This window comes from Schistocerca cancellata, chromosome 2 (assembly GCF_023864275.1).
Source record: "Schistocerca cancellata isolate TAMUIC-IGC-003103 chromosome 2, iqSchCanc2.1, whole genome shotgun sequence".
NCBI lineage: Eukaryota > Metazoa > Arthropoda > Insecta > Orthoptera > Acrididae > Schistocerca > Schistocerca cancellata.
The window spans coordinates 547,500,277-547,522,468 of NC_064627.1; the positions used below are offsets into that span (position 1 = coordinate 547,500,277).

Below are 22,192 nucleotides of genomic sequence, written 5' to 3' on the forward strand. Positions count from 1 at the left end.
TCAGTAGTTTTGGTACAGTACATAAATTACGTAATAAATGGTGGGATTACCGGTGGTGATGCTAGCATTCATAGGGAAAGAAACACAAAGTAATGTGTAAGAGAGGAACTGCGAACCAACGACTTCACTCCGTTTTCTTTGTTTGTTTGTTTTGCACATAATTAGAACCGTACATCGTTCAGTGCTAGTCCATTGTGTATTTTTACGATTGTTGTCCAGAAAGTAAGTTCTGATGGGTCGCGAAATGGAAACCAAAGTAAAAACCAGAAACGTTTTATTTGCAACAGTTAGGTACACCTTCCATCTACTTCTCTACATAGTCGCCGCTCCAACTTCGAGTTTTGTCGTAGTGTTGTATCAACTTTCCAATATCCTCGTCATAGAAAGCAGTCGCCTGTACTTTCGGCCAGTTATTTGCACTGGTCTGTCTGTCTGTGGAAAAATTTTGTCTTCATAGCCAGCGGTTCTTGTGAACAGAGATGAGACTCAAGGGGGAGCCAATTACGGACTGTATTGCGGGTGATCAAATACTTCTCATAGGAAACGCTACAGGAGCGTCTTCATTGCCCCAGCAGAGTGCGGCCGACAATTAGGTACGAAGAAGGAAGTGCTCGACAGTTGTGTTATGTGGGCTGCATGACACAGGCGAAATCTCTAACCAGGCCCTCATACTTGGCGGCAGACGCTATTCCCTACGCATCTTTAAGTGCTCACTTTTCACTCACAACTGAAAAGAGCGACGCGACACGGTCGACGGGGCACACTAGAGACACTGCCCAACACATCTGTCCAAAGCTTTACCGGATTTTCCCAGTGGTTTCCATTTCGCGACCGATCGGAGCTTACTTTCTGGACAACCCTCGTATAACCTTAGAAATATAAGTCACGTTTTATAAGTAATAAAAAATAGTTGGTGTCGTAACTTCTGTGCTTTTATCAAACAAAAGCAGTTACTTTTCGTCCAATACAGTTTATATGAACAGACATAAAAAATTTATACACTCCTGGAAATGGAAAAAAGAACACATTGACACCGGTATGTCAGACCCACCATACTTGCTCCGGACACTGCGAGAGGGCTGTACAAGCAATGATCACACGCACGGCACAGCGGACACACCAGGAACCGCGGTGTTGGCCGTCGAATGGCGCTAGCTGCGCAGCATTTGTGCACCGCCGCCGTCAGTGTCAGCCAGTTTGCCGTGGCATACGGAGCTCCATCGCAGTCTATAACACTGGTAGCATGCCGCGACAGCGTGGACGTGAACCGTATGTGCAGTTGACGGATTTTGAGCGAGGGCGTATAGTGGGCATGCGGGAGGCCGGGTGGACGTACCGCCGAATTGCTCAACACGTGGGGCGTGAGGTCTCTACAGTACATCGATGTTGTCGCCAGTGGTCGGCGGAAGGTGCACGTGCCCGTCGACCTGGGACCGGACCGCAGCGACGCACGGATGCACGCCAAGACCGTAGGATCCTACGCAGTGCCGTAGGGGACCGCACCGCCACTTCCCAGCAAATTAGGGACACTGTTGCTCCTGGGGTATCGGCGAGGACCATTCGCAACCGTCTCCATGAAGCTGGGCTACGGTCCCGCACACCGTTAGGCCGTCTTCCGCTCACGCCCCAACATCGTGCAGCCCGCCTCCAGTGGTGTCGCGACAGGCGTGAATGGAGGGACGAATGGAGACGTGTCGTCTTCAGCGATGAGAGTCGCTTCTGCCTTGGTGCCAATGATGGTCGTATGCGTGTTTGGCGCCGTGCAGGTGAGCGCCACAATCAGGACTGCATACGACCGAGGCACACAGGGCCAACACCCGGCATCATGGTGTGGGGAGCGATCTCCTACACTGGCCGTACACCACTGGTGATCGTCGAGGGGACACTGAATAGTGCACGGTACATCCAAACCGTCATCGAACCCATCGTTCTACCATTCCTAGACCGGCAAGGGAACTTGCTGTTCCAACAGGACAATGCACGTCCGCATGTATCCCGTGCCACCCAACGTGCTCTAGAAGGTGTAAGTCAACTACCCTGGCCAGCAAGATCTCCGGATCTGTCCCCCATTGAGCATGTTTGGGACTGGATGAAGCGTCGTCTCACGCGGTCTGCACGTCCAGCACGAACGCTGGTCCAACTGAGGCGCCAGGTGGAAATGGCATGGCAAGCCGTTCCACAGGACTACATCCAGCATCTCTACGATCGTCTCCATGGGAGAATAGCAGCCTGCATTGCTGCGAAAGGTGGATATACACTGTACTAGTGCCGACATTGTGCATGCTCTGTTGCCTGTGTCTATGTGCCTGTGGTTCTGTCAGTGTGATCATGTGATGTATCTGACCCCAGGAATGTGTCAATAAAGTTTCCCCTTCCTGGGACAATGAATTCACGGTGTTCTTATTTCAATTTCCAGGAGTGTATTTATAAATAGTTCCCAGTGTTTGTCAGGACTTGTCGATAACACAACATCCACTATATGGATCAGTAGGCAGCTGACCAGTCGTAGGTGCGGTAGTCCAATAAGTTTTAGTATTAAATAACTTGATTTGAAGTCATGTTGACTATTTTTCGACTGTGACTGTCTGAAGAAATATATGAAGGTTTTCTCTAAATTACCGCTACTAGTCACAAACTTTGTCAACTATTGTATTACTTATTTCTTTAGCGGCATGTTTCGTGGTAAACCTCATCTTCAGGCTAAATGGCATTACAAAACCAGCTTTAAAATAAGGCTATACTGATGTTACATAGTCTTTTCGTAAATGCTGTGGTCATCGTGTGGAAGAGGAGCAAACTAGTAAGAGGTTCTATCACTGGAAGCTGGACTGAAGTTTGCACGAAAATGTTTTGTAACGGTCACTCACTTTTTTCTTCTGGCGTGGCAGTCTCGTAGTGATGCTCTGGTGTGCCTCCATTTCCGTGCCTCTCCTGGTCACTGTTCACAAATTGTCACTAACATAGCAGTAACTTGGAAACACAATCACAAAACAGTTCTGTAGTGCAGTGGACAAGATGGCGGTCGTGAAGGCCTTGTTGAGTAGAAATTCAAATTATTTGTCGGCTGGAGGCCCCAATAATAATAACTCAAAAACAATTTAGTGGCATAAGGCGTGGATAATAAATTCTTAAGAACAGTTAACTTCTCCAAGAGATACTAAAATATTTTTTTGTTTGAGAACACAATCACCAAATTTCACTACTAAGAGACAGTATCTAATTATAAATTCTTTAGACAAATTGTATTCATGGCTGAAGGCCTTACTGACCAGAAATTCAAATTATTTGTAGGCTGAAGGCCTCAATAGTAATAACTCAGGGGAGGTAACTGGGGCGTTAGTGGCCACTAGCCAGAAAAATACCGTTCGTTGAACTTCATCAATAAACACAAGGAATTCAATGATTAATATTAAGAAGTGGAAATACAGCTGGCTGCGATTTCGCTATCGATTTGTCGATTTATTGGTGCAGATGTTTACCTGTCTTCTGCACGTCTTGTTATCGTATTACAGATGCAGGTTGACGATATACATTACAAATTGAGCACCTGTTACAATATTATTGAACACATCGTGATATAAACTAATCTATGTTACGTATTTCTAAGCTATTGCTGGGGCTAGAGTCAAACGACTGTCATGTTATGTACCTTTATTCTAGGAGTACTGTAGTGAAACTGGAAAAGAAATGTGAATTTTTGAAGTTGTAATTCCATTCAGGATCTTGTTATTCCTCGTGTGGCCTTGGATGAATATTTCCATTTCTTCCAAGATGTCCATCACCTTTGCCACCAACAACAACGTAAAAAAGAAACTGATACATGACATCTCACATCCCACAGAGAAACTTAACAAAGCAGGCATTAATAAAATTACATGCAGTCATTGCAACTAATATTACATTGGCCAAACGGCAAGAAATTTTAAAACCCGCTTTAAAGAACACATTGACTGTTTCAGGCTTGGCAAACAGAATAATTTAGCTATAGCGAAACACATAAATGAAACAGGACACAGTGTTACAATAGACAACGATCTCAAAGTACTACATAACTTAGAAAAGAGCTGAAAAATGGACATCTTGGAAGAAATGGAAATATTCATCCACGGCCGCGACTTTTCTCGTAGTTATGTGTTAGCTATATATGTGCCAGACAGAAACGTATAAAATACGATGACGCGGACGCGCATGCTACATAGGAAAGTACAACTACTCCATAACTCGATTCAGTCGAGTCGACTGGAGAAAGAAACAAACGAATATCGTGCGGGTTGGCTGACGAGGGCGGCGCGGGTGGCAATGCGGGCGGCCCAGCAAGAGGGTTGGGGGAGGGGGGGGGGGGGGCGGGCGCCCTCCATATGTATCTGCCACTGGAGGGGAAGGATTAGCGATGTTCTACTATATCTTCATCAGCTGGGGGCGCGAAGGAAGAGTGGCAGTGTAGGAGATCGCTCCCCACACCATGATGCCGGGTGTTGGCCCTGTGTGCCTCGGTCGTATGCAGTCCTGATTGTGGCGCTCACCTGCACGGCGCCAAACACGCATACGACCATCATTGGCACCAAGGCAGAAGCGACTCTCATCGCTGAAGACGACACGTCTCCATTCGTCCCTCCATTCACGCCTCCATCCACGCCTGTCGCGACACCACTGGAGGCGGGCTGCACGATGTTGGGGCGTGAGCGGAAGACGGCCTAACGGTGTGCGGGACCGTAGCCCAGCTTCATGGAGACGGTTGCGAATGGTCCTCGCCGATACCCCAGGAGCAACAGTGTCCCTAATTTGCTGGGAAGTGGCGGTGCGGTCCCCTACGGCACTGCGTAGGATCCTATGGTCTTGGCGTGCATCCGTGCGGCGCTGCGGTCCGGTCCCAGGTCGACGGGCACGTGCACCTTCCGCCGACCACTGGCGACAACATCGATGTACTGTGGAGACCTCACGCCCCACGTGTTGAGCAATTCGGCGGTACGTCCACCCGGCCTCGCGCATGCCCACTATACGCCCTCGCTCAAAGTCCGTCAACTGCACATACGGTTCACGTCCACGCTGTCGCGGCATGCTACCAGTGTTAAAGACTGCGATGGAGCTCCGCATGCCACGGCAAACTGGCTGACACTGACGGCGGCGGTGCACAAATGCTGCGCAGCTAGCGCCATTCGACGGCCAACACCGCGGTTCCTGGTGTGTCCGCTGTGCCGTGCGTGTGATCATTGCTTGTACAGCCCTTTCGCAGTGTCCGGAGCAAGTATGGTGGGTCTGACACACCGGTGTCAATGTGTTCTTTTTTCCATTTCGAGGAGTGTATATCCGGATATTAATTTTGTTTCAGGATATACACAAAAACCAGTGCTATGGAATTACCATTTGTTATCATACAAGCAAAACTTAAACATAAAATTAGCTTAGTGATAGACCCCTCTGGAGCCGCCCTTGCACCCTTTGGTAGGGCCGCCTCTGACGAATACCGGAAATGATACACTGCTTGACAAGTGCTAAGGAAAAACTACACTTGCTAGAATAACTGTTACCTGCTACGGAACAACCGACACTTGCTACCGAGCACTCGGCTAACGAGAGTTAAGGAAAATGTAGAAGGCGGGACGAGTTAACTGCAGCAAAGCCTGTGCACGAACGCTGTGCATGCATTCGACAATTCATGCAGTACGGTATTTGACGAAGATCGTTGTGGAACCGATTACTGAGACATTCCATGTGGTACGGCAACAAGTCTGCAAGACGTCATTTGGACGCTTACGATCGTCGACGAGCAGTTGGACGACTCGAAGCCGGCCAAAATATCACTACTGTGGCCACAGAGATGGGTATGTCCAAAAGTGTCATCTCGCGATAAAAAAAACACCGCTGAAGATGCAAATGCAATGTGAAAGCATGTAAGTGGTCTTAGACGATATAAGTAGGCTGTTTAGGTTTTCATGTTGGTAACGCCATGTAGCGCTCTGTATGAAAATCACTGACTGTGCTATGTGCAGTCTGTGACTGGTTGGATTCATTGTTGGAATATTCGCTTATGTAGTTGTTGGGCAGTTGGATGTGAGCAGCGCGTAGCGTTGGGCAGTTGGAGGTGAACTGCCAGCAGTGGTAGATGTGGAGAGAGAGATGCCGGAGTTTTGAGAGGTTACTATAAGCGGACGATCTGGGCGTGTGTCCGCCAGAAAAAGGAAATTTATAAAGATGGAGGTCATATATATATATATATATAATGACTTTTGGACATTATTAAGATAAATTCATTGTTTGTTCTCTATCAAAATCTTTCATTTGCTAACTATGCCTATCAGTAGTTAGTGCGTTCAGCAGTTAGAATATTTTATTTAGCTGGCAGTATTGGCGCTCGCTGTATTGCAGTAGTTCGTGTAACGAAGATTTTTGTGAGGTGATTCATGAAAGGTATAGGTTATTGTTAGTCAGGGCCATTCTTTTGTAGGGATTATTGAAAGTCAGATTGCGTTGCGCTAAAAATATTGTGTGTCAGGTTAGTGATGATCAGAATAAATAAAGAGAGAAAGGATTGAGTACGTTCAGTTTTACTCAGCTGTCTCTGTATCATAAAACGTATAAGTTTACCGGCGCAGTAATTCATAATTTTCCAAAGGGGACGCTTCAACGGACCACCACACCGCGAGAGGATCGACACATAGCCCTAGTGGCGAAAGGGAATCGACATTTCACTAGTAGGCAGATCGCTGCAGATGTTGAAACTAAAACCGATATATGTGTCTCTGTCGGAACTATTTCGCAGCAATTAAATCCGGCTGGTTTGCATGCTCGAAAGCCTACTAAATTCATTCCACTTCAACCACATCATCGTTGGAAAAGAATTCGTTGGTGTAGGGAGCATGTTGGTTGGGATAAGCACCTGTGGTTCTGAGTGATGTCCGACGAATCCGGCATCACTGTGGCAAGGGATTCTTGCCGACAGTAACGATGGAGAGAGAGAGGGGAACACATTAAATATCAAAGAATTCTGACGAACGTTATCGGTATGACATAGGCGTTACGGTGTGGGCAGACATCATGTGCAATGGTCGATGCCGCTGCATTCTTTGTTCGAGGTACTGTTACGGCACAGCGGAATTGCAGGGAGGTTATTCTGGATCATCTCCGTCTGTTTAGTGGTCTGGAGGTCCAGACTTTCTGTTTATTGATACAATTCCCACCGACACAGGATCGCTGGGTGTTACACACACTAGAAAGTTAACGTATTGCGACCACTTCCTCTCCGAGCCGTGAAAGAACTGAAAACCGCCTTGAGAGAGGAGTGGGAGAGTAATCTGTCAAGGAGTCCTCAACAATTTGGTAGCCAGCATGAGTAGCACGTGCAAAATAGGCATTACTTCCCTAGGAGTGCATATTCCTTACTGAGAGTACGATGTCGACCTTTGTGCCGGTAGTCTAATCTATGTCAAACGTTATCTTTATTTACATCTACTATCCTGCTTCCCCTCATGGTGAAATCTGTACCATTTCAAGTTATAAATACACCATCATACATGTACATCATACATGTACATCATACATGTACTGTGTTTGATGTTGTTCAACATTGCTTTTGATTATTTCTGTCCAACAATATCCCTGTTCCTTAGCAATTATCAAGCAGTGTATATCGTCTCTGACCCGGCATTTCAGAGTCTCTGCAGAGATAGCAAGTGACGCAAAATTTCTCGAAACGGTCCATAGTTAGAACAAGACAGCTGAGAGGAAAAGAATGTGTGCCGCTTCTCAGAATGGCGCATGTTTTGCTCAGATAACCTTGAAGTTAATCTACAGCGAGCTAGTAATGCACAACACCCACTGTATTGGTTTCCAGGTCGGCTGTGTCAATGGGAGCGGCGCCTAAAACATCTGGTCAAACGCAGCCGTGAAGAAGTTGCATGAGGATTATATGCAAACGAACAGAGAAGTCTGAAATATACTAACTGCTTCTCCATCTCTCTCTTTTTCTTTCTGAATGTTTCTATCACTCGTATGTCAGGTGGTTATGATCGTCTCTGTTGACGGCGAAGAAAGTGGTAGCTGTAAGCTATTCCACGTATCTCTCACCACTAGTTCATGGAGGCAGTTGAAAAGACGCTATTAGTTTGAAACCTTATGTATTTGGCCATTATGATTACCAAAACGACACAAACAGATATGAACCAGGCAACGTGTTAGCTGTTAGTTGTTCACGTAGTAAGTGATCTACAGTAGCTTTGTATGCCCATACGCTGCTGACATTTCTATGAGGTTAGATCGTGGGAACATATAAGATGACCGCTGTCCATATTATGCCATGCGCCCCCTGGTAGCGCAGATGTTGTTGTTGGATGCAGTATAAATAAAGTAATGAGTGTTGGGACGTTATAGCCATCGGACTATCAACGAAAATAAAATCCCTCCCAAACGTTCGTAGTATTGCTAAAAGACTTCTTATAGAAATACCAGACAAAAGTGCTCCATCTGGAATAAGCGTATGAACTATTACACAAATATTAATGAGTTTCTAATACGTATTTCATGTCGCGAAGATTAATGATCATCCGCGCCGTGAGTGTTTCAGAAAACGCGAGCAAGCACGAACTTGATACTTGCGTGGGTAATTTCAATGTAATACACAGCGTACTTTAAACACGAACATTTCACGAGTGGCTGAATATTCGCTTCTCATCATGTCCTGGACATTAAACTCATCCGCGATGCGACACATACGCTTGCCCTCGGCAACAGGAACCGAATGGAAACAATTATTGTGAACTCCCCACACGAGGACGAAAAATGCCTGTTATAGATAAAACTCCATCTGCGAATAATTTTTGTACCTGTAGATTAAGTACAATGCCGCTCACATTTACGAATATTGTTTCCGGTCTCAATAGAAGCACAACTTTACCACTGTTTCACATGATTATCTGCCCCCCCCCCTCCCGAGTGGATACTAATTAGTTTCTGGAACGCATGGTCTAGTGACGGGCGCTCTACAGCGTCGCTGGATGATTCCGGACACGAATTCCTATCCTCAATTTGTTCCTCAAGACACCCTCTACAAACCTTCGAAGTCTGTTGCAACATTTTTAGGACACCCTGTATACCTGCTGGGCCACTTACAAACATCTAGTATGTAGTGGCTCTAATAGTACTCGATCTATCCTCTACCAGTGTGAGGCACACTCTTGATAAAGTGAATCAAGGCTTCTTATAGCATATGTTTCGTGCAGGTCTCAGCAGGGCTGGTTTAAGGGCAAAGCGCCACAACGGCCGCTTGGGCGACAAGTTGGGTTCCGCAGCTCGTGGTCGTGAGGTAGCGTTCTCGCTTCCCGCGCCCGGGTTCCCGGGTTCGATTCCCGACGGGGTCAGGGATTTTCTCTGCCTCGTGATGACTGGGTGTTGTGTGATGTCCTTAGGTTAGTTAGGTTTAAGTAGTTCTAAGTTCTAGGGGACTGATGACCATAGATGTTAAGTCCCATAGTGCTCAGAGCCATTTTCTTTGACAAGTTGGGAGGTGTTCCACAGACACCCAAGTGCCAAATATTGTGGCAGGGTGTATTATAATTAGTAGCGAAAACTAACGCTGCTGGAAGTATACGATAATACTCGTCCAAGTATATTAGGACAACATTACGTACTAAAGGCACTGTCGGTTCGTAACGACGCTTTCGCAGTCATCCCGTAAACGGCTGTCACCTCGCAAACGGCTTATTTGCGGATCCAAGTATACTGGCCCGTTTTTGCTCCTGTTACTTTCAGATTGTCAGTTATCACTGTAAATTGTGATCCATCATCATCATCATGATTTCCTTTCAGCGAGCCAGGTAAGAACTTTGTAAACGACATGCCTTCAGTGATTTCTATCCTGGTATATCTTTTCTCCATCCACTGCATCCCAAGTTACTCTTCTACCCTTGACGTCATTAATCTGGTCTGGTCAGCTCTTCGCCGGCCGGAGTGGCCGAGCGGTTCTAGGCGCTACAGTTTGGAACCGCGCGACCGTTACGGTCGCAGGTTCGAATCCTACCTCGGGCATGGATATGTGTGATGTCCTTAGGTTAGTTAGGTTTAAGTAGTTCTAAGTCGTAGGGGACTGATGACCTCATAAGTTAAGTCCCATAGTGCTCAGAGCCATAAGAACCATTTTTTCACCTTTTCCTAGGCCGCTCAGTCGATCTTTTTCCTAGTACCTCCACTCCAAATACTGAAGTGAACCATCCTCTACATATACAATAAAAAAATTTCTTTAAAATCTTTTAATGATCTCAGAAAGTACCTTAAATGTAAACGAATTATTTGTTCTTCTAATATTTAGCATTGTAATAATATTTAGAAATTTGTTTCTGCTACAGTGGAAAGGTTTTATCAAGGAAGCGATGAAACACAAGTAATGTCTGAGGGAGGCGGGGATACGTTTGGGGAAGGAAGGGGGAGAGTGACTCCAAATGATATGTTACGGGGGGGGGGGGGGGGGGATTTTCTCGAACCGCTCCTGGGTCACAGTGGAGTAGCGTAAATTCGACATTCCAAATCAGTCCATTGATGTTCTCTCCGATTCATATCTGGATAATAAAATGACCTGACTACAATCGTGCCCCAGTTTGTATGTAAGGTACCTCGTGACCTATTGCCGTCAGTTGTGAGCTTCCGATCAACACCGCGAGAATCATTTCAATCTTAAGTGGCTGCACATCTATGAATCTTTAATGCAAGGACACCGTCACGATATATTCGGGGTCACTATTTTTTTTGTCTGAGAAACCACAGTCTTGAAAATAAACTACTTCGGTAATTTGAACGGCTGTTCTTTCATACGACTTCACGGATGTCCTGATGAGTATATCACTTGTTCACCGTGTTTCTTCAACAATCTACGTACTTTGTGTTACATCATTTATGTAAGAACGGACTGCTGATATTTTCCAGTCGGAGCATTATAGTACTATGAAAAATATACCAAAATACTGAAATAAGCCTCGCAAAGCAAAGATCATTAAAGCGATCGGAGTTATTATTGTTATCATTTACTGTTGTGTTCTGTCTATCGTTCTCCATATCTTGTCAGGTTTTATGCCAAATACGAGTAGTTGTCTGTTGCTGGTACATCCCTAAATCAATGCAACAATTCAAAAGGTACGTATTCAGGGTGATTACTTGATGTTACAAACTTTCAGGGATGATGGAGGAGGGTAAATTTATCGATCTGAGGTAAGGGACGATCCTGATCCGAAAACGACCTAGTAAACAAATACGAGCAAAAATCGTTGTGATACCTCTGATGGGAGAATACATGTTCTGGTACTGTCGTTACTAAGACTGTGTGGCAGGCAGCTTTCAGAGGCGGTAGTATGGACCAAGATAAGAAAAAAAAATGTCCAGTAAATAGCATACCTTAAGAGCTATGACCACTTGTTCATTTTCTGTATTGTGGAACACATATACTAAATAAGTGCAAATAGCTCTTAAGTTATGTATTTTAGAGCCCATTTTTACTGGACGTTTCTTCCTTATTTGGCTCTTACTTCCTGCAACAAAACAGAAACAAAAGGACTCTCAGTACAAGAGATGTGTTTGACAGTATCGTAGATGAACTTGGGCTCGTGGATCTTAAGGTATGCGTTTGGAGATCACGTTTACTGGACATTTCTTTCTTATTTTGGTCCAGACCACCACTTCTGAAAGTTGGCTGCGCAACAACATTAGCAACAACAGTACCGGTACATGTATTCCACCGTCAGAGGTAGCAGAACGGTTTTCGCTTACAGCTTTTGATGCTGTCGTTTCCAGATCAGTATCCCTTACTACAAATTGACACACTTACCCTCCCGGTCAACCACGAAAGTTTGCAACATTATCACGGAATCACCCTATATACTGGACACAACTGAACGTAGAAACTCTTGTGGTAGGCTGTACCTGTGATGAAAAGCAGAGCGACCACTAGAGGCGCCCAGGGTATCAGCGAGCTGCGGCCCATGGCGGTCGTGATGCGACTGACGCATCGCAGCAGATCTGCACAGAGGCGCCGTCTGATACCTCCCAACAAGGCTATCTGCAGACTGACCTCGACCATACCGCAAGTCGGCAACATCAGTGACCGTCACGGTGCAAGGGGCATCACATCACATGTAAGGGGCAAACGCCGCCCGTCCACTGTGATGTAGGTAGCACACAAGCAGATCTGTCAAGGTATATGTACACGGAGGTGGGACTCCCAACCGCAACGAGTCTTAATACCATGTTCTGTCTGGATGGTACTTAGAGACCTGCACAAACACTCAATTCTCTATCCGCAGTTTTGCAAACAGTTCTTACTGGACAAACAAAAGAACATTTTACTGTTACTTTAGGTACATAGTAATTAATACGGATTGAACTGGAAACATCCCAAACGTGTACCAACGGCGTTTTGTCATTTTTTCAGTGTGTTACCAGTAGAATTTTTATAGCGTATCACCTCTGTTTATCCTGTGTTACATTTTTGTCTTGTTTACTCGTTTCAGTAAACTGTGGATGTAAAATTTGTTTAATGTCGGTATCTGTCCTTTGTTAAGCCTATGTAGTTTCGTCACCAAGGTATGGTTCAATGTATACTCTGAAATGTCAAAAAAAAAAACTGTACAATCATATTTCCAGTTTTGAGATGGCTGTATGGGCATGTACGGAAAAAAAGTGTCTGCGGGAAAATAGAGTAGGATGTGCTCTTGGGAACTATCTGGCACTAAGCGACAGCGTCTCTTCGTCAGGGAAAGATTTTAAAGTTATTGGTGTGATGAATATTTTAATGTGCTGCGCAGCGCGGTTGAACTAATAGGGACGCACGAATGTTTCGTAAAAGAGGAACGGATATTCTGTTCTTTGAGAGTGTGGGCAATGAGATCCTGGTTGGGGTGAAAGGGATAAATATTTGATAGCGATTCTAAATGCCGTCTGTGTTCTTCGCTTCTAGAGTACGGTAATCTTGATGGAAGGTTTCGAGACTGTTTGAAAATAAGGGCACTTACTTTCGGAAGCACATGGCATGATGTAGACAAGGAAGACTTTATTGACGGCGAAATATATTTTGTGTAATATTTGGGTTCCATAAAATGAGGAGTGACGTGCCTAAAGTGTTCTACAGCGCGGCTGATGGATTTTTTATGTTATTTTTTTACGCTCCTGACCCCATATGGACGGGGACAATTCTGTCGGCAATAGAAGTATCCCGGTCTTGAGCCAATGGATTTAAAATATATAAAATCGAAATAGTATAAATAAAACAGTGAGGCAGTAAATACATTTCTAAAACCACTAAGAGACGTTTTCCACGTCTGTTGACTAAACAATAAACTGTTGACATATTTTTGGTTAGTTGACACAGGGAATGGTTACGAAAAGGAAGTTTAAACTTTATATAAGGTCGAAGGGTGTAGGTATAAGGGAATGTGTTCCGTGTGCTGCGAACCGTGAAGATGAGCGTAGGTACGACTGGCGGAGGTTGCATGTGAGGAGACAGATTTGGGGTATGACAGATGCGTATGGGTGATGGGGAAGGCATAAGGGAAGATGGAGAGGGACTTAGAGATCCCTAATACTGGATATGATATGGATGGAAGAGTTAGTGCTGATAAGCTGAATAAATGTCAGGGCAGATTTCAGGGACACTATTTCATTACAAGTGGGTATCTCAGAAACCCGTATCTACAGGACACATCGATTATGACAAATGTATTGTAAAAGTAAAAGTAGCAAAAATCGTCAACGCTGCTCAGGTCCCATAGATAGACTCTGTGACTGGCACAGTCAGCATCTGAGGATTTGTGCTTGTAATAATAATGTACCTTTCATTTAAATTAAAAATACAAGGTATATTTTGAGCAGAATCATCGTTAGCCGTTAGATCTCTAGTGTGTGATATAGAGCCCTCTTGCCTTTTTCACTCTTTACGGCCTTCTGCTACAAACATCCAAGTTTCTCTTTGGTGTTTTTTGATGTTACTACCTACCTTCCATTACGCTGTCTTCTTAGTATTTTATTACCTTCTGGAAATGAGCAAAAAAACTTCCTTGGTTGTTTTGTCATCCATTCCCTGGCTACATGTGTCACTTCCATTTCATTATCATTACTTTCAGAATTATATCTCTCACTCCAGTATGTTGTTCTCTCATCAATTTCTTTATTCTTATATCATAGGAAACGACGAAAAGATGCTACAGATGTAAGTCATTTACATAATTTGCGTAAGTTTTTTCCAAAATAAATTTAAAATGGTTCAAATGGCTCTGAGCACTATAGGACTTAACTTCTGAGGTCATCAATCCCCTAGAACTTAGAATTACTTAAACCTAACTAACCTAAGGACATCACACACATCCATGCCCGAGGCAGGATTCGAACCTGCGACCGTAGCGGTTGCGCAGTTCCAGATTGTAGCGCCTAGAAACGCTCGGCCACTCCTACCAGCTGTGTTTAGCAACAACGAGTTGGCACTTCGTGTATGGGTTCATTAAATGCAATAGAAAAACGGCACAAAGCCTCTATGCTGAACTGTTTCTGCTCCGACGGCAACCACATCACGGCACTTTTTGCATCTCTTGAGGGTTGTTGCATTACTCTGTGATGTGTGTGGTACCTTTTGGTTATTGCTTATTACAGGTTTGCTCAAAGTTGTGAAGATATTTTCACAGACACAAGTGTGATTGCCGTAACAAACCGAATAAATTACGATTACATTATTACACTGTACCGAACCTTAGGACACTTTGGGTCCCTTACATCAATATACTCACGACGTATCCCGGAACAACCTGTCAAATGTTGCCGGGGGAATTCTGCTGTAGCCTGTTCACAGAGTGATACTCATTAACGTTTAAAAACACCGAAAGCGATGTAGACGGCGCAACCACAAATTATTTAATATAAGGCAAATGGGATCGCAAATGTCGGGAAATACTCCAAAAGTGGATGACAACATGTGACATCACTAGATGACGTACCCTGCCGCACGTGCTTGTCGATCGTGCACTCGCCGGTGGAGCCAATGCTCCACATCGCTGCACAACGGTGCATATTTCGAACACCTTTTGTAAATATGATCTGTTGTAAATGTTAAAGTTACAAAACTACTGTTCTGACTGTAACCAAACAAAAGGTATTACTATTTTGTATTTCCTTCCTTCTGTTCCTTCTTTTTTGTTTACAGACATTATTTAGTAAAGAAAACTCAGGTCATTTTCTGGTAACAACGCAGTTCGGAAGCTTACGCTCATTTACTTGTAATGCAATACGGTTATTTTTTATTGTGCAGTGCTCTGTAATAAACCAGCGGGGACCGCGGAACCGCTAAATTAAATAATAAATCTTACCTCAATGTAAACACATAATCACCTAACGCAATGAAAAAAAAAACAGTGCCTGCCAGTCGCACGACTCGAACCCTGAACCCCACGCACAAAAGTCGCACACGTAGGCCCGGAGGCTCACCGACTTGAATACATGAGTTGGGATGATGAGGTGCGACAGAAAGATAGTATCAGCCGCTGCACGCGCAGCGATCTGGATCATCCGGCGCCGTCATATGTTCAACATCTGTCATCCATTCTTGGGGTATTTCCCGACATTTGCGACCCCATTAGTTTTGTACTTACGTACTTGCGTCATCTACATTGCTTCGGAGGTTTTTAAACGGTGGTAAAAATCGCCCTGCATAAAAATGAATAGAGTAGTATGCGTAGGGATAATGAACTCTAACGTGGACTACTGAAGAAGTTCTGGGTGTCGAATTAAGAAGCTCCAATCGTTGAACCAAGTTTCACAGAAACGGAGTGTACGAAAAAAATATGCATTTTTTTCTGTTACAAGAGACAGGCTGTAAACCTTTTATGTATTGCTGGCTCATTGAACTTTCGTGTGAATATTTAACTCTGCACGTGTAATCTATTCTAGGCTGCCTGAGACACTACCGTCAATTATAATCTTCGGCGCTAACGGCTGCCTGAAGCTCCTCAGCTAATACTATGTAAATCAATTTATTAGCACTATTGTATTCAGTACATTCGTGCATTGCGGAAGGACACGAATGAAGTGTTGGAAGATTGTTGAATAGCCTACGTTAGGAAAATTTTGTAGTGCGTCAGAGACAGGCACAAACCCAGGTAACATTTCGTTATTAAAAAGTGTGGTATTTCAAGTAAATTGTCAATTACTGAAATATTTGCCCTAATACCTCAAGAAACATTTCTGAAAGCACGTATATCAGAGTTCAATTAAATTAACGAGAGCTGTAAGAATACATGCTCAATAAGGCGATGAACAGTGTTTTGTTAAAACCTGAATTCATTCTTAGTTCTTCATACGTGTTTATTTACCAGCATTGAAAGACATACTCAGTACTTTTAAATTTGCTCTAACGCTATTTCGTAACATATTGGCGCCAGCCAAAGAGGACATTTGCGTTAAGTGCTCTGAACCGTATATTACTATTTCACATGTGTAGATATTGTTTAACCGCTTCTATATGTGTATGCAAGTGCACAGTCCCCCTCAGGGTTCTTTACTTGCAGTGCAGGTGTTTTAGACATGTTATTACTATCCGTTTCATTAATCAAAAGTAGCGCCTCACATTGATTTTATTTTCGGGATACTCCCTCGTATTTCATATATACAACAATTATTCGGCCACTATTAACTGTAATTGTAATTTTAGTTGTGTAACAGTACTTCGCTTCAGGTAGCCTGTAGTTACTTCCTGCAACACTATCTCAAGGTACTATGGCCACACGCTTCATTGAAATCCCTCTTTCAGAAAATGTGTGTGCGCGTTATAATCTTAGTAACTCGACAAACTTGAATGTTTTTCACATTAAAAGTATATATTTAATTGCAAGTAATCAGAACTGGTAATATACACTGATTTAAAATTCTTTTTCAGACACAAGAGGAAACTTAGTTTTGAAATCCCTATTTTGTTTGACGAAAACATCCCAGCCTACTTGTTTCTGTGTTATTTATTTCGTTTGGTCGTCCATCCAGTGCCTGACTTCATCTAACTTTAATAAAAAAGCTCTTCAAATCGTTCTATGACGTTCTTGCTGATCTTTGCTTTCTGATGATGAAATATTATTTGATTCCTACTGTAACTGGTTTTTAGGCCTATTTTGAAAGTTTTTCTATTATTTTCTTCCATTCGTTTTTGACGATTATCTGCACATGAACAGGCGAACGAAATGCTTACCCAGTCTGTGCCTCTGAAAACTTACTTTGGGTTTTGCTCACAATTTTTTTGTGTCCGAAAAACCGAAATAAAGTCTGGTGATATGTAAAGGCATTAAATTTAGTGATAGATGACAGAGGAACGCTAACTGAAGGTAGTTTAGCAAAAGAAGAAATGCTGAATTCCGTTTATAATTACTCCTTTACAAAGGAAGATTCACGAGTATCGCCTCAGTTAAACACTTGCACCATTGTAAAGGTATGAGTGGGTGACCTCAAGAAACGGCTGAAATCACTGAAATTAAACAAGATCAAGGTGATCTTTATCAGTTTCTATACAGAATTTTGACAGATTGCTCCTCTTAACCATAGCATACCACATGTTTCCAGAAATTAAATAAAAAATGGTACCTATATTTGAGAGATACGGCAGGTTACAGTGGTTTACAAGAAGGGTAACAGAAGTGATCCGCAAACCTGCCATCTGCAGTCACTGACATCAAAATCTTTTAAGACTTTCGAAAGTATTTTGAGCTCATATCTAATGATGAGCCGCGAAAAAAATGACCTCCTGCATGTAAACCGACACGGGTCCCAATAATGTAGAGACTTTAGAGTAGGAATGCTATGATGCTTCCAACACATTTTCGCTAACTCTGAACCCTAGCGCTGGCATGTGGAGTCATTGAATTTCAATGCACAACGTCGCACGTGCATCTTGCCTAGTCCCAGGGGCGAGATGCTGAGTCAGCAATGAACTGATACTCAGTTAAGCAAAAATTCTGCATCATCAGCAAAAATCCTATTTCTTCGACAAAAATCCTCCCTCGTCAGCAACACACACGTCGCTCTCCCAATCACAGTTCAGTATCCGACCAGCAATTGAAATGAAACACACAATTACAGTGAGTACTGTAGCACCTATTAAAATGAAACAGCCAACCACTATGTAACCAACATATGCAGAAATATCAGAATGAGACGAATATTTTTCATTATATTCAAAAGTATATGAATGATACTTATTTATTAAAACATGTAAAGGTGGTTACTTACAGTATTTCCACATTAATATATGTAAGATTCCCTAACTTATAAGTGTAGCGATAGTTCTCAGCGAGCATAGCCTGATATATGTACCACACTTGGTGCAGGAGAAAATAGAGCCCTAAAACTATTTTTATGGCTAGTATACACGAGACACTACTGGCGATATAACTTATACAGGGTGTTTCAAAAACGACCGGTATATTTGAAACGGCAATAAAAACTAAACGAGCAGCGATTGAAATACACCGTTTGTTGCAATATGCTTGGGACAACAGTACATTTTCAGGCGGACAAACTTTCGAAATTACAGTAGTTACAATTGTCAACAACAGATGGCGCTGCGGACTGGGAAACTATAGTACGATATTTTCCACATATCCACCATGCGTAGCAATAATATAGCGTAGTCATTTTTGACTGCAAAAATGGCTGGTTTCGGTTCTTCTACAACCATATTTAGATCTGTAACGATAATGATACTAATTTACTATTTCACAAATGCAAACCATTTTCATCCTATCAAATCAACATCAAATGTACAAGAACGTACCTGCAATTTCGGTTACAGGAGTAACCCGTCCATACACAGCAACCTTCACATGCTGCATCACATAAAACTGGTTGACAGAATGCACGTCGTTTATATTAATTATAAAACTATTACCGACAGGTGGCGTATGGTGCATTTGTTAAATTACATATGCAGATACTGTATTAAAAAGGTTTATGTAATTTACTTTTATCTCTAAAAATACTTAACTAAAATCTGCAGATGTCAACGTTAAAATCTGTGCTTGTCAACATTAAAATACACAGTAAAATTATAATCTTTATACGATCTAAAAACAAAGGGTGATTTCTAGATCCATGGCGCTGGTGTAGACATGTTTTCCTCCATGGTCTGCTTCCGTAGTTCCCGCCATTTCGGTGTTGTGCCGCGATCCGCTCAGTCGTCTGACGTCCATCGCCGTGGGCAAGAGGGCCGCGCAGGAGGGCCCCGTCGACGACGCCAGGCGCTGCACGCATCTTCCAGCTTCCCCATCACGCACCATCTCTCATCCCTCGGCCTGGACCTCCACACGCAACTTCTGTCATCTCAGTAAGTCGTCATAAATACTAAAATAGGCGTTATGATTGAACTCGCTTTGCTCGTTGAGGATTAAATCTGGATCTTTCTTTTTGTGGGTGTATATTTCAATTTCTTCCCAAATGTTAAGAAACCGTCCCTTATGAACTCTATGCAGGATGTCTAAATTTTGTTCAATGTTGGTGACTGAGTGCTTTAAGGCAGCCACATGCGCCACAAGTGCTGCTTTATTTTGAGAGTAGGTGTGCTCCCTCAATCTGGTCTCAAAGTTCCTACCAGTCTGCCCTATATATTGTTTACAGCAGTCATCACATTTGATCTTATATACACCTGAATCCTGAAATTTATTCCTACTAACACATATTTTGTGCCGGAGCTTCAATTTTTGCGTGTTATTTGTTCGGAAACCTATTTTAACGCCGGATTTACGAAAGCATCTTTCAATCTTATCTGTAATTCTTCTACTGTGAGAGCCACGTATTTTTTTCTTGTTTCTCTTAACTGCAACCTGACTTCCTTCTGTTTGTTTCATTTGCCTCTTCTTTGTCTTATTATAAATATTCATCATCTCCTTACACGTATATCCGTTCGCTACTGCCACTTGTTTTAAAATACTTAGCTCCTTTTCTACTTCCTTTTGGTTTAGTGGCAATCGATGTAAAATATGCCCATTTGTATCGCGGTGGGTGACAAGAGCGCTCATTGATAATTAAATCTGTACATGTATGTTTTCTGAATATGCCAAATTCATGCTTCCCATCTTTCTTTATTAGTGTTAAGTCTAACTAATCTATACGGTTGTCTTCTTCAAAATCCATAGTGAATCTAATGTTCGCGTGTTGAGAGCTCATTTTTTGTGCTACGTTTTTGATATCATTTTTATCTCCTTTGTATAATAAAATAGTCGTCAACATATCTCCTGTAATACACGATTTTCTCAGTGATATCAGGATTTTCATCAAAGAATTCGTTTTCCAAGTGACTTACAAAAATGTCAGCCAGCGTCCCAGCTAAACTGTTCCCCATTGCCAACCCGTCTTTCTGTTGATAAATTTTACCATTGAAAGTAAAATAATTGAATGACAAGACTTGTTCCAACATTTCCACTATTTCAATCACTTCCCCCAGTGCCAATTTACCATGAGTGAGGAGATTGTAATTAATGATCTCAATCATTTCTTTTACGGCAATGTTCGTGTACAGATTGGTGATATCCAATGAAGCTATAATGTAACAAATGTACCAGACGCCACCTGTCGGTAATAGTTTTATAATTAATATAAATGACGTGCATTTTGCCAACCAATTTCATGTGACGCAGCATGTGAAGGTTGCTGTGTATGGACGGGTTACTCCTGTAACCGAAATTGCAGGTATGTTCTGTTACATTTGATGTTGATTGGATAGGATGAAAAAGGTTTGCATTTGTGAAATAGTAAATTAGTATCATTATCGTTACAGATCTGAAGATGGTTCTAGAGGAACCGAAATCACTCATTTGAATAAATATTTTTTGCAATCAAGACGTATTATAAATAACATTGGAAAAACCAGTGATTGCCAGCCGGAGTGGCCGTGCGGTTCTAGGCGCTACAGTCTGGAACCGAGCGACCGCTGCGGTCGCAGACACATTGCACCACCTAGTTGAAGCCATAAAGAAGGCAGTAAACTTCCCCCCTTAATTTGTTTTTGTAGAATAAAAAACTGTCTAGGCATCTTGTGTTTGTGTTGCGATTTTTGGGATCCACTATGCCCTTTAGACGCACTGTACCATCTAGTTGAAGCCAATAAGCACTAAATTTGGCGCATAAATTTTAGACTATAAGAAACTTTCGAGACACCTTGTGTTTTGACGAGACTTTTCGGACGCATTATGCTTTTTAGATACATTGTACCGTCAAGTTGAAGCCAATAAGAAAGAAGTAAACCTCGCACATAAATTTTTATTTGTACTATAAATAACTTTTGAGGCACCTTGTATTTGTGAAGTGACTTTTGAGACACACTGTGCTATAACCGAATGCCCAAGTCGACGCAGAAACAATTCTGGTGTTATCCTGTAACTAAGTAGATGCACCTTGCCTGACGTGGCCGAGTTTCGAGCCTCGCTGTATACTGCAGACGAAATCTGATATGAAGTCAGTGAACGCTGGGATCAGCTCTGTTTTCGAGCACCGTTCGAATCCTGCCTCGGGCATGGATGTGTGTGTTGTCCTTAGGTTGGTTAGGTTTAATTAGTTCTAAGTTCTAGGCGACTAATGACCTCAGAAGTTAAGTCGCATAGTGCTCAGAGCCATTTGAACCAGCCAAACCAGTGATTGCGGTTATCCCATCAGACATTGTTTTTGCGAAAAATGCAGCTGATGTGTCGAACTATTGCATTGGTGCATTGTGTTGCATGGTTCTGAATGGCCAACAGCGTTTATGTCAAAGACACTGGCAGCTGCTCAAAGGAACTAGAGCCGGATTGAGAAAGAACCACTTATGATTATTTTCGCAGTGAAGAGGTTTCATGAATATATATACAGCTGCAAATTCCTTCTCCTCGTAGGCCACAAGCCCTTGGTGGCTATCTTTGGAACCAACAATTCTGTTTCTTCCAGGCGAGCTCAACCTTTGCTCCACTGAAAGCTTCTTTTGTCCATTTATGACTACGAGTTAATTTTCAAGTCCACAGCGCAACACGTGAACGCAGATTTGGTTTCAAGACTGCCAACATGTTAGTATAATACTTGTGATTCTACAGAAGAGTCCGCAGCTCGTGGTCGTGCAGTAGCGTTCTCGCTTCCCACGCCCGGGTTCGATTCCCGGCGGGGTCAGGGATTTTCTCTGCCTCGTGATGACTGGGTGTTGTGTGATGTCCGTAGGTTAGTTAGGTTT

General features: G+C 43.0%; 1 protein-coding gene across 1 annotated transcript in view; it reads right to left on the reverse strand.

The window, feature by feature from the left end:
* The window catches only part of LOC126162128 (uncharacterized), an 85,691-nt gene extending 73,662 nt beyond the window's left edge, over positions 1-12,029 (reverse strand). The window contains exon 1 of the mRNA XM_049918417.1: positions 11,902-12,029. Coding sequence (XP_049774374.1) covers positions 11,902-11,962 — 61 coding nt within the window. The 5' untranslated portion in view covers positions 11,963-12,029. The remainder of the gene's footprint in view (positions 1-11,901) is intronic.
* Positions 12,030-22,192: the final 10,163 nt, after the last annotated feature.